The sequence below is a fragment of the Capra hircus genome, chromosome 18, assembly GCF_001704415.2.
Source record: "Capra hircus breed San Clemente chromosome 18, ASM170441v1, whole genome shotgun sequence".
Lineage (NCBI taxonomy): Eukaryota > Metazoa > Chordata > Mammalia > Artiodactyla > Bovidae > Capra > Capra hircus.
The window spans coordinates 15,280,292-15,295,483 of record NC_030825.1 but is presented as its reverse complement, the minus strand read 5'-3'; the positions used below and the strand labels follow the sequence as shown (position 1 = coordinate 15,295,483).

General features: G+C 61.0%; 2 protein-coding genes across 2 annotated transcripts; one reads left to right on the top strand and one right to left on the bottom strand.

Annotated features, from left to right (window-relative positions):
* LOC102188617 (cytochrome b-245 light chain) lies at positions 241–7,138 on the top strand. The gene is made up of 6 exons (XM_018061848.1): positions 241–395; positions 3,660–3,729; positions 4,162–4,236; positions 4,461–4,544; positions 5,054–5,135; positions 6,742–7,138. The coding sequence occupies exons 1-6, from the start codon at positions 338–340 to the stop codon at positions 6,946–6,948; spliced, it is 576 nt and encodes a 191-aa protein (XP_017917337.1). The 5' UTR covers positions 241–337; the 3' UTR covers positions 6,949–7,138.
* On the bottom strand, positions 7,250–10,971 carry IL17C (interleukin 17C). The gene is made up of 3 exons (XM_013970902.2): positions 10,843–10,971; positions 10,170–10,510; positions 7,250–9,759 (listed from the first exon to the last, which is right to left on the bottom strand). Exons 1-3 carry the CDS (start codon positions 10,843–10,845, stop codon positions 9,498–9,500), a joined length of 606 nt encoding a protein of 201 aa, XP_013826356.2. The 5' UTR covers positions 10,846–10,971; the 3' UTR covers positions 7,250–9,497.

The following is a 15,192-nucleotide window of genomic DNA, read 5'->3' as shown; positions in this document are numbered from 1 at the left end:
ACCTGCACTAGCCCAGGGCCGGGTGCGGCGGGCCTCCCAGGAGTCTCCCCAGGGGCTGGCCTGAAGCCCTGCTTCCCCTCCAGGGGTCCACCGAGGCCGGGCTGGCTGGGCCTGTAGGGGAGGAAGACCTGAGGTCCCGTGGAGCGAGTTGGGGGCAAGGCTCCTGAGACCCCAACCTGCCGCCGGCCTGTCACCTGGGGAACCGGGTTGGGGCGGAGCCGGCGGCGGGGCGGGGCGGCGCCGGAACTTGGGGAACTTGGGCGGGGCGGGAGGCTTGCTGAGCTCTGGGGCCGCGGGGTCTGGAGAGTCCGAGCCGCGTTCGAGCCGATCTGCCGCCATGGGGCAGATCGAGTGGGCCATGTGGGCCAACGAGCAGGCGCTGGCGTCCGGCCTGAGTGAGTGGGGGGCGCTTGCACTTGGGGCGGGGGCTGCAGAGGGGCTGCTGAGCCTGGGGGCGGGGCGCCGCGGCAGTGCAGGGGGGCTCTGGGGCTGGGGAAGTAGGGGCCTGGAGACCCCAGGCTGCGAGAGGTAAAGAGGAAAGGGCAGGCTGGAGAAGGGGCGGGAGCAGGGGTCCTGAGGAGCCACAGACACGCGGCTGGAGCCTGGGGTGGGGCCCCGGGCCCGGAGGCTCCAGTGGGCGACCTACAGCGCCGGCGGGAAGGGGGCTGGGGGCCTCTGTTGGGAGCAGGGGAGGGGGATTCGGGGCCCTCCTGCCCCTGCACCCCGTGCACACCCACACCCCCATCCTCTGCCCTCTTCCCCACCCCCCACACCGTCCCCCCTCCCCTCCCCCGCACACCCTCTTCCCCTCCCCCTCTCCCTCGCCCCCGCTCCACACACAAAAGAGGAAGTTCAGTCTAGGGAAGAAGCGCTTGCCCCCGTGGTTTCCGGAGAACTCACCGCCCAGTAGGGCTGGGAAAACCCAGCATGACCCACCCCTGCCTGGAGTGACCCTCCTGCCCTGGGGTGGAAGCTACCTCCCCTAAGGCCCCAGGGCTGCGGAGGTGGGCTCTTCCTGCCTCCTGGCCAGGCTTGGTCCATGGAACTGGGTGACCGCTCTGTCTCCCGGGGCGCAGCCCTGATTCTGCTCAGAAGGACATTGCACAAGGCAGCTGGAGACGACCCATGTGACCCCTCCCACCCAGCTCCCAGGGCCTGCTTCTGGGTAGGAAGGCGGCCGTCCCCCCTGCTTCCCTGTGCTCAACCGCGGTTGCAGACAATGCTGTACGCACTTGGACTCAACTTCTCAGGAGAGGGTGGGGCTTGAGGCTTGAGGAAGCCGCCCGTGGCCCCGCCCCTCCCAGGAAGGCCCCGCCCCCAGTGGGAGTGGGCGGGCGGGAGGACCTGGGGATAAAGTGATCAGGAGGGTCTCAGCCACCACATCTCACCTGGGACCCACCCTGAGGCCCCCACCGCCAACCTGGGGACTGAAGGAAGGAGCCTGCAAAGCTGAGCTGGGGGTGGGGAGGGAGCACTTTAAGGTCACATTTTGGGGGTGGGCAACTTTGGGGTGCCAGGCAGGGCAGCCCCCTTCTGGCTTCTAGATGGCGGAGAACCCAGTGGGTCAGTACGTGGCTTTCCTTGCTTCTGCCCAGAGCTGTCTTCTCCCAGTGCTGTCTACCCCTCCCCATCACCACCGCAATGACTACTGCTTGTCTTCCTCCACAACCTTCTGGCTCTAAATTCCTCCTCTTGCTAACTCCTGACTCAGTACCAACACAGGCCCCACGAGCATCTCAGCCCACCATCCCTTTATGTTGTAGAGAATCGCATCTGATCAGATAACGGTCCCTCCATCTCCCACCACTCTGCCCCTGCCCCTCTGGCCTCGGGGGCCCACCACCCTGGTGTTTGCCACAGAGCTGGCTCCCCCCACTTCACCTCTCTGCCCACATCCACCTGCTCTGAGCCACGGCGCCCACCTCATTCACCATGATCTGAAGTGTCTGTCCACATCGAGAGACCCCAGGCCCCTCTGGGAGCTGAGGCTCCCGCTAACGACGCAGGCTCAGGCCAAGGAAATTACATGCCCAGGTCGAGTGGACGAGCCACTGCCTGAACGCAGGAGCGATGGCTCTTCCCCTCCTCCAGCACAGCAAGTGTGAGCATGACACCAGCAGAAGAAGGCCAGGGTTCAGGGGCTGAAGGGAGGGGTGGGAGGTCAGAGCTTTTACCTCGTGGGACTCTGAGGCCAGACCGGGAAAGGCTGTCTGAACAAGAAACAGATCAAAAGATCGTCCCCTCCAAGGAGTTGTGTTATCTGCCACCACAGCCTGGACGAAGAAAGTCACAAGTAAGACAAAACCGCTGGAAACTCAGGCCTGTGCGACACGAGGGGCAGGGGCTGCCCTCTCCCACTCTATGCCACAGGGACCACCAACGAAGAAGTTCAGGTCATCAGAAAGGAGTGCTGAAGGGTGTGCTCCAGCGAGGGCGAAGCTGGATCCAGAGGGAAGATGGCTATGCCACTGTGAAGACACTGACTGTAAATAATTAATAATTGTGGCTAATTTGGGGTGAGATTAAAGATAAACCTGCTAAAGTCCACATGTAGTTCAGGAAGAGGAATTCTAAAATTACAGTTTGATCAAGTCAGTAGAAGGCAGGAGAAGCAACAAGAAAAGCTGTTCAAGAGGAAACCCAAGTAAGATAACAAAGTAAGTTATCTGCAATCACAGTCAATAAAATGTGTCAAATTCACTGTCAGATTGCTTAAAGGGTGAAGAGTTTAACTCTATCGGCTGATTCATAAAAGCCCAACATTGGAAGCAACTGACATGTCCCAAAGGCAGGAGAATGCATAAATAAACTGTGGGAAATTACCCAATGAGACAAACAGCGAGCCGGAGCTCTGTGCAAACCACCCCAAGAAGGGCCTGGACCAACCTTCTGTCAGCAAAAGAAGAGCCCTCAGAAAACCTGGGATGGGGGAGAATCTTGATATGGGTGGAGGTCACATGGTAGGGGTCACACATGTTAAAAGTCTGTGCACTTTATGTCATAGTGATACCTCAGTAAGTGACTGGAACCCTGAGGATGGGTGGCCGTGATGGAGTGACAAGTGTGAGTGTGCATCACGCCCCTGAGCGGTACACTGAAGCTACCGCCATAGAAGAAAGTCACTGGGGAGGAACGGGGGCAATGTACATGCTCACGGCAGGTGGGCTGCGATCAGGTGCACACAGGGCCGGAGAGACCAGGCCCACCCAGACCCGGCATCACACAGAGCGCACGAACAGGATCAGCCCACACACCCGAGGCCAGGACCGAGGGTCCACGCAGCTGGTACAAAGTCAACCACCAACAGCGTGGTCCTTAAATGCATTGAGCAAATGCTCAGGGTGCCGTGGCTCACAGGCCTTGGGGGTGTGTCCAGGCTAGAGCCAGGCCCTGCCTCCCGCTCAGCAGCTCCTCAGCCCCCTCCCTGCCTCAAATGCTGCTCTTGGGGAAGGGTCCCAACCCCCATGCCTATAGCCACCCCCATCATCTACCAAGGTCTCCCCTGCCTGGGTCCCCTTCCTGGGCTAACATGGTGGCAGATATGGCAGCTCTGTGGTGGACTGTTGGCCCTCCTTGGGGAGGGGGCCCTGGGGAAGGGGCCAGAGCCCCTGCAGAGATGGGGTATAGCACCTACTAACCTCCTTCTCCTCTGCCCACAGTCCTTATCACCGGGGGCATTGTGGCCACAGCCGGGCAGTTCACCCAGTGGTACCTGGGCGCCTACTCCATGTATCCTCTTGCTGCAGACCCAGGTTGGGGTCGGGGCCAGAGAGGCTGCTGCCCCTTGAAGGCAGGAGGGGCTCCGAGCAGGGAGGTGACAGAGCCTGGGGGCCTCCCTGGCAAGGGAGGGAGGTGTCCGCGGCACCTGAGGGCTGACACTGAGGCCCGAGAAAGCTCGGGGTCCCTCCGTATTCCCTTCTATCAGTCACCCTCCCCAGCTGGCCTGGCCTGCCCACCAGTGGACCGAGTCCCCCTTGTCCCAGCCAGTCCAGCTGTTACAAGCCCTCCAGACGCCAAGGCAGGCATGGGGGAGGGAGGCTGCCTTGTTCGGATCCTGTGGACCTCAGGCAGTGGCCACACCTCTCTGTTCTCTCATCAAAAGAGCCGACTCCCTGGGGCCTCTCAGGCTTGATCTGGGCTGTTCCTTAACCTGCGCTTCAGAGCAGCGGGTGTATTGGTCTGCCTGCTGGAGTACCCTCGAGGGAAGAGGACCAAGGGCTCCACCATGGAGAGGTGGTGAGTTTCCTACCCTGTTCCGGGAACCACCCCCCACCCCCACCAGCTGTCACTATGAGGAGCCTGTCACTCCTGTCTCTCCGAGGCTCCAGCACCAGCCCACTCAGGGTCTGCCCTGCCACTGAGCCTGAGACCCCCCTCCCCTCCGCGGGACGAAGAACCGGGTGATCTGAGAGGCTGGGGCGGGTGGAGGGTGACATGGCCTGTCTCCCCCTCCCGCCCAGTGGACAGAAGTATCTGACCAGAGTGGTGAAGCTGTTTGGGCCCCTCACCAGGAACTACTACATCCGGGCCTTCCTGCACCTCGGGTGAGCATGCGCCCACTTGGGACCCCTCAACGCCACCGGCAGAGGACTGCTGGGGTCAATCAGGCCTCTCCCAGCCCAGAACCTGTTCCAAACAAAACCCCAGGTCCCAGGCTCTGCCAGGGGTTCCCCAGACCTGTATCTGTCATTAACACTTCACCCCAGCCTGATAGCTTAACTCGGATAATCGGTGCCCCAGGGTTGATGGCTCAGCCGCCCCCAGTGAGTCTGCTGGAGAGACCGCCATGCTGCCGAGACCTCTTCCCAGGGTGGTGGCCGGGGGCCAAGTGCCCTGTCCAAAGACTCGGGAAGGTGCAGACCAGGCAGAGAACAGCTAGGGGTGAAGTTAAAAGTCCAGCCGTGCAGCACTGGGCCTGCTGGGCCTCCCCTCCATTCAGGGTCCTGCGATCCTGTGCTGTCTGACCCGTGCCAGGGGTGGGGGAGCTGTGGACCCCCTCTGACCATCCTCTGTCTCCCCTGTCCCCTCTGACTGTCCTTCACCCCTACTCCAGGCTGGCGGTACCTGCTGGCTTCCTGCTCGCCACCATCCTGGGGACAGCCTGCTTGGCCATCGCAAGTGGCATCTATCTGCTGGTGGGTAGCATCCTTGCAGTCAGCCTCAGCCTCATGGCTGGTCCCGCAAGCCGAGCCCGTGTCCTGGCTTACGTTGTGGGGACAGTGACACTGTGGCCTCCATGTGTGGCCCATCTAACATGCTAGCCACTCCCCTACATCCTCCTGTAACCCATGCCACAGAGCCTCGACAGTGGGGGGTGGGGCCCACTTTACAGACAAGTGGCAAAAGCTCGGAGAGGGGATGTGGCTGGCCTGCTGGGTCCTGCTTGGAGTGGAATCCATTGCTCAGTTTTCTATCCAGTTCAGGGTGCTGCCAGGAGCACTTCCCTGGGACTCATGAGTCTGGGTGGTGCCACAAGCCGTGCGTGCGGGGCTGTGGGGCTGGGTTTGCCTGGAGTCCAGGTTATGCAAAAGGCCCCCTAAGGCCATCTTTATAGCAGGGTGGGGAGGCTGGGAGGTGGGGAGGAGGGGGCGGGGAGGTATGACAGTGGAGTGGGGAGGGACGAGGATCCCTGCCAGGCGCAGGTTGCTGAATGCCCACTGTTCACATGCTGCCTGCTGGCTCTCAGCCCACTAAGCCATGGGTTCCAACCCAGCCACAGCCTCCAGCCTCCCAGAGTCAGTTTTGACTTGATTGCTCTACTAATTCCAACCCCAGGTGCCCCCCTCATACGTCGCAGCTGTCTTTCTGTGCCGCTTGTTCAGATCTTCCCCCCATTTTTCTGTTGGGGTTTTGTCTTCTTAGTTTGCAGAAACCGCGTGTGTGCTTTCACTGTGAACCCTTTGTAGCTTTTAGCTTTTGAGGATACTTCCTCTCTGTTAGGGATCCACCTTTACCCATGGATTCTTCACTGAGCAGAACACAAGTTTGTGGTCTAAATTGTTTTTCTATTTTATGGTTTGTCCTCCCCCGCCTCCCCCGCCCCGCTGCCTGTCTGCTGTATTTTCCTGCATTCTCTTCCTTTAACTTTCTAGCTTTAGCTTCTGGGATAGAGTGTTCTAGTCTTTAACTTAGGTGTGATTATAGAACCTCTTTTCATTCTTATGCTTCATAAATTAGATGCCGTCACTTTTTTTTTTTTTAATCAACTATTATGGAATGCAAAGTTAGAGATACACGTTTCTAGGTCCACTTGGCCTGTGGCCGTGGGGCAGGCCCAGGACCCTGCATTTCGGCAAGTTCCCTGGGCTGCAGTCTCCCCCCTCGACATGCCTGGGCCCCTGGCCTCCCACACTGTGCCTGCCACCCCACCCCCACCCTTACCCAGAGCTGCTGGCCTCTGTTTAGCATCATACCCCTTAGGCCTGGGCTCCTGTCCTGCTCCCAGCCCTTACTCCCTGGGAGGAAGCCTGGTCTTGGGCTGTGCGCCTGGCAGTGGCCTCCAGGGGTCATTCAGAAGCCCCAGGGTTCCACTGTCCCCCTCTCAAGTTGAGGTGTCTCTTGGCTGGTGAGACAGCTGGGTTCTGACCATGTAGCCTCAGGCCTGGCACATAACCTGAGTTACAGCCCCTCAGGTCTTGCTGAGCTCAGTCCTGTCCTGGACCCTGGCGGGGGTTGGGGGGCGCAGGGACTGGGTTGGGGGGTGGCCCAGGAGGACCCATGCCCAGCCTGTGTGTCCTGCAGGCGGCCATCCGTGGGGAGCAGTGGAGCCCCATCGAGCCCAAGCCCAAGGAGCGGCCGCAGATTGGGGGCACCATCAAGCAACCGCCCAGCAACCCTCCACCCCGGCCCCCGGCTGAAGCCCGCAAGAAGCCGAGTGAGGAGGCGGCGGGGATCCCCACGGGTGGCCCCCAGGAAAACCCCATGCCGGTGAACGACGAGGTCGTGTGACCAGAACTTCAAGCCACTCTGGCCCGCTGAAGCTTTGAAGGCCCTTCCTCCTGTAGGCAGGCCAGTGGGTGGGTGGGGGTGTGTGGCGCCCAGCCAGGGGTGCCCCCTTTCCTGCAGCCTCTTTGGGGTTCCTTGACAGCAGGGCTGGGGTCTCGGTGCCTCACCTGTTCCATGAATCATGTACCTGGAATTCCCTGTGTTTGTGTTTCTGCTCTGGAAATGAACGTCTCGGGTCTGGGGGGATGGCCTGTGTCCTCCCAGATCCCCCATCTGCCAGGGCTCACCTGCTGGAGCACCCCTCAGGCCACCCCGGGGTCGATGTGCCACAGGCAAGATGCCCGCACAAGAACTTCCGCCCACTCTGGGTCGCCAAAACTGTTACCAAACCAAATGCAGGTCCCCTTACGCCCGTGCAGCAAAGCCAACCTACTGACTTGGGTCGTGGTGAAGGAAAGAGCAGCATTATCGCAGGTGCTGAGCCAGGAGGCCAAGCGGCTCACGTTCAGAAGACCCCCAGCCCCCTTGGCTTTCAGGGAAAGGTTTTTAAGGACAGTGAGAGAGGATAGGGGGTAATCAACAGACAAGAGACCCAAATTTGGTTCCGCAACACACACACACACACCACACATGTCCCCTGCTTACTCCCCCAACACACCACACACACACCATACAAGCCATGGCAGGGGCCCCAAAGCTCATCAGCTCACACGCAGCCTGGGAAGCCCTTCCATCCTGGGTACCCAGTCCCCCAAAGTCTGGGAAAATCCGTAAATCACTGGCTTCCTCCTCTCACAGTTCCAGAACCGGGGTCTCTGGGATCTCTGGCCCAGAGGGTACCCTGCCCATCAACCAACACTCTGTCTTCAGCTTAAATGCAGCGGGTTCACCATTTCTGCCCCCTGGCCACTCCCAGCACTACCTGGCCTGTCCAGTGCCTGGCTCAGAGCCCAGAGACTCACAGGAACACAGGGCAGACCCCACCCTACCCCAGCCCCACTGCTCTGGACCCCATCACCCTGCCCGCTGGCCTCCAGCCGCCCTGGCCTCCCAGACACAGCTGCATGGGCTGCTCCCTCCGCCTGGAGCATGGGCCCTGGGTGGCCAGCCGGGTCGTCCTCAGGTGGCCTCCACTGCAGCCCCTCTCTTCCTGATGTGTTCACCACCGACAGGCCAAGCACTTTGCCGCGGGTCCTGTGGCCGTGAGTCACCTGCAGGGCAGGCAGGGGGCTGAGCATTTTGTCACTGCTCCGTCCCCAGTGCTGGGCACGTGGCCGAAACTCAGGGCGTAAGTGCTGACTGAAGACTGCTTCCAGGCTCACGACATAGTCACCTCCAGGAAGCCTTCTCTGAAACCTTCCCGCCTTCCTGGGCCTTACACACAGTAGGTGTCAATCATCGGGTGAAAACGGCAGGGGGGTGCAGACAACCGTCCTACAGCCCTGCGGCCCAGCATCAGCCCTCAGAGCTGAAGGGCGGCACAGGCAGCAGGGAGACTGAGATTCTAAAGGGGGGTCGTGACTGAGCCAGGTCTCTGAGGCTGTGCACTCAGCCTCTAGACTGCCAGGAACGTGCTCTGATCCAGGATATCCTGCCATGAGCGGGCGGGCAGTTCCTCCGTAGCTGACGGGGCACCTGAGCTGGTAAGCCTGGCTGCCCCTCTCTGGCAGCTCACCTACAGTGGACAGAAGCCCTAGGGGGGGTGTCGAGTTTTCTGGGCCCCTGTTGGGGCTGGGGGAGCATGACTCAGCCAGGTTAAAGATGTGTTCCCCTGAGTTGACCACTTGCCCTGAAGTTACCCTGAGGACACCCATCCGTGGGGCAGGGAGGTGGTCCCCAGGGACCACAGCCATGTCTGTGAATAGAGGGCTGGGCTTTGGGAGTGTGGCCCATCGCCAGGCCCGGGAGCCACTGCTCATCCGTCAGGGCAAAATTGGGCTCTTCTGTTGAAACCCACCCCGCCCTGGGTGCACCTGGGTTCACGCACAGATCTTTCTAGGACACACCACACTAGTGGCTGCCCCTGGCGGGCAGTGGTCAGTGACTGCCCCTTGGGCCCCAGATGGGTATAGAGGGCCTGGCGGGGGTGAAAGAGAGGGGCTTCACTCACTAACCTCTGTGCCATTCAGGTCTGTGTTCTGGGGGCAGTTTATCAAGTAAACAACATAGATTCACGTGGAAAACAAAAAGCTGTTTTAGAAACACAGGGGTACTTTCTCCTCCCAAAGGGCTGGGGTGAGGGGCGCCCAGGGGCCTGGAGGTGGAGGCAGCCATCAGAACACAGTTCCCCTTTTCTGTAGGTGTTTTAACAAGTCCTAGAACAGTGAAAATGTTCCTTATAGCCCAGCTGTTTCTGTAAAAGGGTAAACTGTCTTTCAAGGTGGGGGCTGCCGGCCGCAGGCCCCCGCCCCCCTCCCCACCCCAGCCTTTCCTGGAGCCAGCCCTTCCTGGAGCCTCGTACCTGCCCGAGACCCAAGGGGCACATAAATAACCGATAAATACACATAAATAGGAGGGCCTCCCTGGAGGCCAGTTCAGGAGCCAAGCGGCAGTCACTGGGCCGACCTGGGCAGGACACAGGTGCAGCCCACGGGCACGCGAATGAACTCGGCATGGAAGGTGAAGGCCCCAGGCGTGGGCACCCCCATGGCGTCCTGGGAGCAGGGCCGGCGGCGTAGCACCAGGAGGCTCTGGACCAGCGGCACCGAGTTGAGTGCGGCCGTCTCGCGGCCCGTCTTGGCGCTGATACAGCCCCGGCACAGGCACTCAGCGAAAGCCAGCTTCTGTGGGTAGCGGCTCTCATCTGTGTCCACGCTGCGGGGACAAGCAGGGTGTCAGAGAGCCTGGAGGGCACCTCCCTCCCTGCCCATGCCCCCCCGCCCAAGCCATATGCACTCAGGGCCCAGGGCCTGCGGTGTGGGGCACTGAGAGCACGTGGCACACAGCTGATGCCCAGTGAGTGCGGGCGTGCCTGTGCCCCATGGCCTCCCAGAGCATGGAAGCCTGCTCTCTTCCCACCTGGCCCCATCTCACCCCTGCAAGGACTCAGATAGGGGCCCCCAAATAACCCAGGGGACCCTCGTGTCCCAGGTCTGGCTGCGATCGAGACATGGGGCGAGGACTGGCTCATGTGGAGCCTCACCCTTGCCCTCACGGAGCTGGAACCACCAGCTGGAGGTCACGGTCATGGGGAGAGTGCTCAGGCCCTGGGAGTCCGCCCTCACCGGTATCTCCAGGGCGAGATGGAGCGCTGGTGGACATCAGCTTCCAGCACCTCTCCCGGCTGCAGCACGGGGCACTGAGACCCGGCCGGGGCCCCTATGTGCCTCCTCCTGCGGCCTACCGCCTCCAGGCTGGACACCAGGGCCACTGGCAACGCCTGCTCCCACTTGGCAGCTCGAGCCAGCAGGTGTGGGGGGGCGTGGCCCAGGGGCAGCTCCTCTGCGGAGTAGCAGCGCAGGGTCCCAGGGCTGTGGGGGTGGCTGTGGGCCCCCACCTGGAGAGAGGGGCTGTGGCGAGCCAGGCTGGCAGGAAGCCAGAGCAGAAGCAGGAGGCCAGGGAGGAGCTGGTGGAACAGGTGGTGGGTGGTCAGGGGTGGTCAGGGACGGGGCCCTCCACTGCCACCCGTGGGCTCTGCTCCTGGTGGAAGGATGGGGTGGGGGAGGTGTAGCCTCCCTCTACAGCTGAGGGAACAGGAGGTCCGGAGGGGCCAGCCTCTCAGCCCAAGCTCACCAGCGAACCCGGGATCCAGGATCCTGGCTCCCTTCGACCCCAAGATCTGATGGGTTTCCTGGACCCTACCCCCAACACCCTCAGCCTGGGGGGTCAGTGAACCACCAGCCCTTCGGGACCAGGCAGCCCTGTGCAGGTGGGGGCACGGGGAGAGGAACGTCTTACCATTGCAGCAGGGGCTGGGCTCTGGGCTCCCGGCTCCAGCACGTCCCTGGTGATTGACCTGGCGGCGGCTGGCCTGTGGTGCCCTTTATACCTGGGGCCACACCTGGGGAAAATCTGGGCGCTGCTTCCTCCTCGGGAAGTGCCTGGCTGCGCTTCCTTCTTCCCTCCCTGCAACTGTCCCCTCCCCTCCTCCTCCCTCTTCCGCCACCCCCATGTCTCCCCCATCCCTCCCTGGCACCCCCCAGGGGGACACTGCCTCAGGCAGAGCACTTGCAAATGTGGCCGAGAATGAAGGGTCTTGCCTGACACTCTTGAACCTTCTGTAAGCTCGAGTCCTAGCCACTTGTATGTTTATGCTGTTTGGACCTGGTGCCCGGGGGGCGGGGGGCTCCTTCATTTTGCGCTGCTGTCCAGTCCCCCACCAGGCTTGATTCTCTCATCCATTCCTCTTGCCAAGAGGGAGGTTCCAGAAGGGACAGGGGCCAGTGAACGTCTTCAGGTTTCTCTGTTGGGCTTTTGTGGTTTTATCAACAAAGTGTAAGTCTAAGCGTGAGGGGGTGATGATACCCTTGAACCTTTAAGATGCAGGGTGCCCTAGGAAGGTTTCTGAGGAGGCCCCAGGAGCCCACTTGTAGCAAGTCTGTGCAGCTGGCTGGGGGTGATGGGGTGGGGAACTTCGTTATCCCGAAAAGCAGATGGTTTGGAGCTAGATTCTGCAAAGTTTTGAATTCTAGGTTCAGACGCCATCCTGGGAGGGCCTGTCTGCCCTGGTCTCTTGAATCTGTACCACATGTCCAGCTGAGGAGGGCCTCGCCGTGGAGGATCGGGTCAGCTCTCCTGGTTTCCCACCTGCCCGCAGGAGGCAGAATGCACGCCATCAAGGCACCAGTCTGAGTTTGGAGGCCCAGGCTGGTTGGATAGGAAGACCCCTGAGACAGCGCTGGGAGAGGCAGGGTAACACCTGGGCCCTCCCAGGGCCTCTCCTGGGCAGTGCATGACTCTGGGCCTCCAGTCCACCCTCCCTGCACATCTTGATCTGGAGCAAACGTTTCCGGAGCAGGCGCTGCGTCATAGCTGTTCTCCCGGCTTCTTCCTGATGAATGGATGGACACTTTGCGTCCCCAGGCTGTTCCTGCCTACCACGCCCCTGCCCATGGCCACCCACCTTCTGCTGATGCACCTCCTGCAGTGGGGAGCTCACCACCTGTATTCGTCACAACTGGGACCTTACGAGAAGTGTCTTTTCTCAGGCCTGGAGGCCGGAAGCCCCAGGTCAGTGTAGGCAGGGCCTCTCTCCCGGCCCTGGTGGCTCCTGTGGTCCTCGGAGGTCCCGTGGGCGCCTCTCTCCCCAGGTGTCTCTCCTCCTCCACGGCTTTCACACTCTCCAAATCCAGGATGATTCATCAAGATCTGAACTTGACCACAGCTGCAGAGACCCTCTCCTCAGATAAAGGCACATTCCTCACGGGCACTGGGGCTATTCAGACCTCGACATGGTTTTAGAGGAACAACAGAGCCCTTTATACCTTCCCCTGGGCCAGGTGCTCAGGTTGAGAAAGACCCCACCTTCCTACAGGGCACTCGACCTCAGAAACTCCAGTCCCTCCTGCCTGGGCCCCACAAGTGAGGGGAAGTGGTACCTGTGCCTGGCAACAGTCCCTGGGGAGAAGCCGCCAGGAGACCGGGGAGGTGGCCCCAGCAGTGGCCTTGCCTTTGTGCGGCTGGGGTCCCCACACAGGATCTTTGGAAGTGAAAGGCTGTAGAACTTGCTTACGCGGTGGTCCCTACACCTAGGCCTGAGCTCTGGCATTTTCTGTGTCTTTCTGAACAGCTGAGGGAGTGGGCGAGCCAGGCACAAGTCTTGAGGCCAGGCCATGTGCCTCCCTCACCCTGCCCTGATCTGTTCTGTGGGCACTGGCGGGCTGGTTGGGGTTGGGGTCTGGGTCTGGGGCACCAGCTGGAAAGACAGGGCGGGGCCCAGCAGTGCCTCATTCCTGTGGGTGGCTGAGGCAAGCACATCAGTACCAGGTTGGGCAAGACTGGAAAGGGCGCTGCAGGAGGAAGGCCAGAAGGCTGTTGAGGTGGTGTCCTGGATGGCTCCGCCCCCAGACCACTAAACCACACCCACCATATCCCTGTCCCCAGACTGCACCCATAAGGCCATGCTCCCAAGTCCCTGCCTGGAGAGATGCAGAAAGGGGATGGAGGGGGCACAGAGCGGGAAATGGAGGTACGGGAGGAGGGATGGAAGGAGATAGGCACAGAGATCCAAGGAGACTCAGACAGATGCAGACACTGCGGACAGAAGTCAGCGGAGAGAGAAAAAGGCAGATCCAGGGCAGGAGACACACGGACAGACTCAGCAGGGACAGTCCCTCTGTCCCTGCCTGTGACTCAGAGCCCTTGCAGCCCTGGCCGGATAGGAGCAGCCCAAGTGGGCCTGAGCTGGGGAAGTGGACTGCAGGACAGGTTTGCTCTAGGCTCTTGCAACTCCAGGCTCAAAGTTCTCCCCCATCTTACGGGGAGACCTAGGGGAAGACCTCAGTACCGTCTGTAAAGCAGGGGTGGCAATCCCCTCCCGCTTCCCTCCTGTAGCATGGCCTTCTTGACCACTGGGCCCAGGCAGCGCTGCCCATGGTGAGTCTGTGCCACAGTCCAGTTTCCTTCTGCTCCCCAAACTTTGCACTGTCGGGAGCAATCTCTCTGCCTTGTCCTAGTCCATGGCCCTTCAGGGGCTGGCTGGCCAGGGTGGGGGTCCCTGCTTGTATACTCAGGGCTTGTGCCTCCTTTCAGCCCAACTCCTCCTGCCAATGAAGGCGGACCACTGTCATCTGGGGCATACAGGCCTGAGGGGCTAGGGTGCTGGACAGTTGGCACAGGGCGGGAGGGTGTTTCTGAGTCAGCGGTAGACGACAGCAGGCTCGTGGGGGGGGGGGGCAGGCAGGTGTGACCCCTATCACGAGAAACCCGAGGGACCTTCACTGTCATTGAACTGAGCTGCCCCATTAGCTCGATGTGTTCACTCATCCATTGGAGACTATACTCCACATTTGAGTTAGAAAAATTATAAACTAAAACCATGGTGTCTTCCTTTTCTCACCCTTTCAAGAGAAGGGGAGAAGGCCTCATCTGAAGCTGGAGGTGGAACCTGCGGGGTGGGCTGGTGGGCAGAGGTCCTGAGGGCTGCTGCTCCTCATGGCAGGGGGTGCGGCAGTCCACTCACCAGCCAGGGGCAGGGAGGTGTTAACTGAGACCCGACCCCTTCCCTGGAGAAGAGGAGGGTTAACAGGAGAAAACTCAGAAGGCTGGGGTTTCAGTTTACCCTCCAGAGGGCCAGCTCGAGGATGGCACTCGGGTAGTGGGCAAGGGAGAGTCAGAGCTGCGAGAGGAAATGTGGGGCACAGCTGGGTCAGAGTTCCAGGAATAGGAAATCGTGTGTGCAAAGGCCCTGGGGTGGGAGGAATGCCAGTGGGCAGGGAAGGCTCAGGTCAGGTCCAGGTCTGCCAGGTCAGGTCCGGGTCTGCCGCAGAGGAGGAGGCTGGAGGAGGGGCGGGAAGCAGAGCTTGGGCTTGAGGAACATGTCGTGGCTCCCATCTTCGCAGGTGAACAGCTTGGCCCCACGTTCCCTGGAGGGCAGAGATGCTGAGAACCCATTACACCACGGAGCCTCCCTTTTCCCAGATGCTTGGCCTGGAATGTTCTTTCCACTAGACCTGTGGTGGAGCTGGCTCAGGGTGTGCTCTCAGCCCTCCTGGGACAGGTCCCTGCCCGCAGGTGGCAGAGGCCAAGCTGCCAGTTTAAACCCAGCCCTGGTCCAGGGACCCAAGGCCACAGGTCCAGCCCAGGCATGAAAGATCAGGTCAGGCCAGCCCCTTGGCTGAGTGCAGAGACCTGCCTGGGGGCTCACTTGTGGACTCCTGGCTTCAGGGGTCATCACTGCCTGGCTGGCTGGTGGAGCCCAGCACCTGGAGCCCAGCGTGCAGGGCCAGGCTATCAACCGAAGTTGCCCTGCATTCCGGCCCCATGTCCTCGAAGGCCGCCCACTTGGAGAATGGGAGTTCCCTCTGCAACTGGCTTTGACCTGATGGCAAACCAGATAAGACCTGAAAAATTACCCAGACACATGCCATGATGAGGCTGGTGGTGCAAGAGGCCTTACGTGTGCTGTGCTGCAGGGCTGGCGCTGCGGACAGGCCACTGGAGGCCCTGCGGCACTGGCTCCCGCCCAGCTCTCCTGTCCCACATTTGAAGGGCCACGCAGCCTTGGGGCAGAGGACCTGGTCACTGCATGCAGCTCCAGGGTCACGACCCCAGGCCAGAGCTCTAGGTGGCTCCTCCTGACGCCCTCAC

Coding starts and splice junctions, on each gene's coding strand:
- LOC102188617 (XM_018061848.1), top strand. CDS start 338: ATGGGGCAGATCGAGTGGGCCATGTGGGCCAACGAGCAGGCGCTGGCG. Junction 4,237..4,460: donor GGCTCCACCATGGAGAGGTG/GTGAGTTTCCTA, acceptor CCTCCCGCCCAG/TGGACAGAAGTATCTGACCA. Junction 4,545..5,053: donor CGGGCCTTCCTGCACCTCGG/GTGAGCATGCGC, acceptor CCCCTACTCCAG/GCTGGCGGTACCTGCTGGCT.
- IL17C (XM_013970902.2), bottom strand. Junction 9,760..10,169: donor ATCTCGCCCTGGAGATACCG/GTGAGGGCGGAC, acceptor TTGTCCCCGCAG/CGTGGACACAGATGAGAGCC.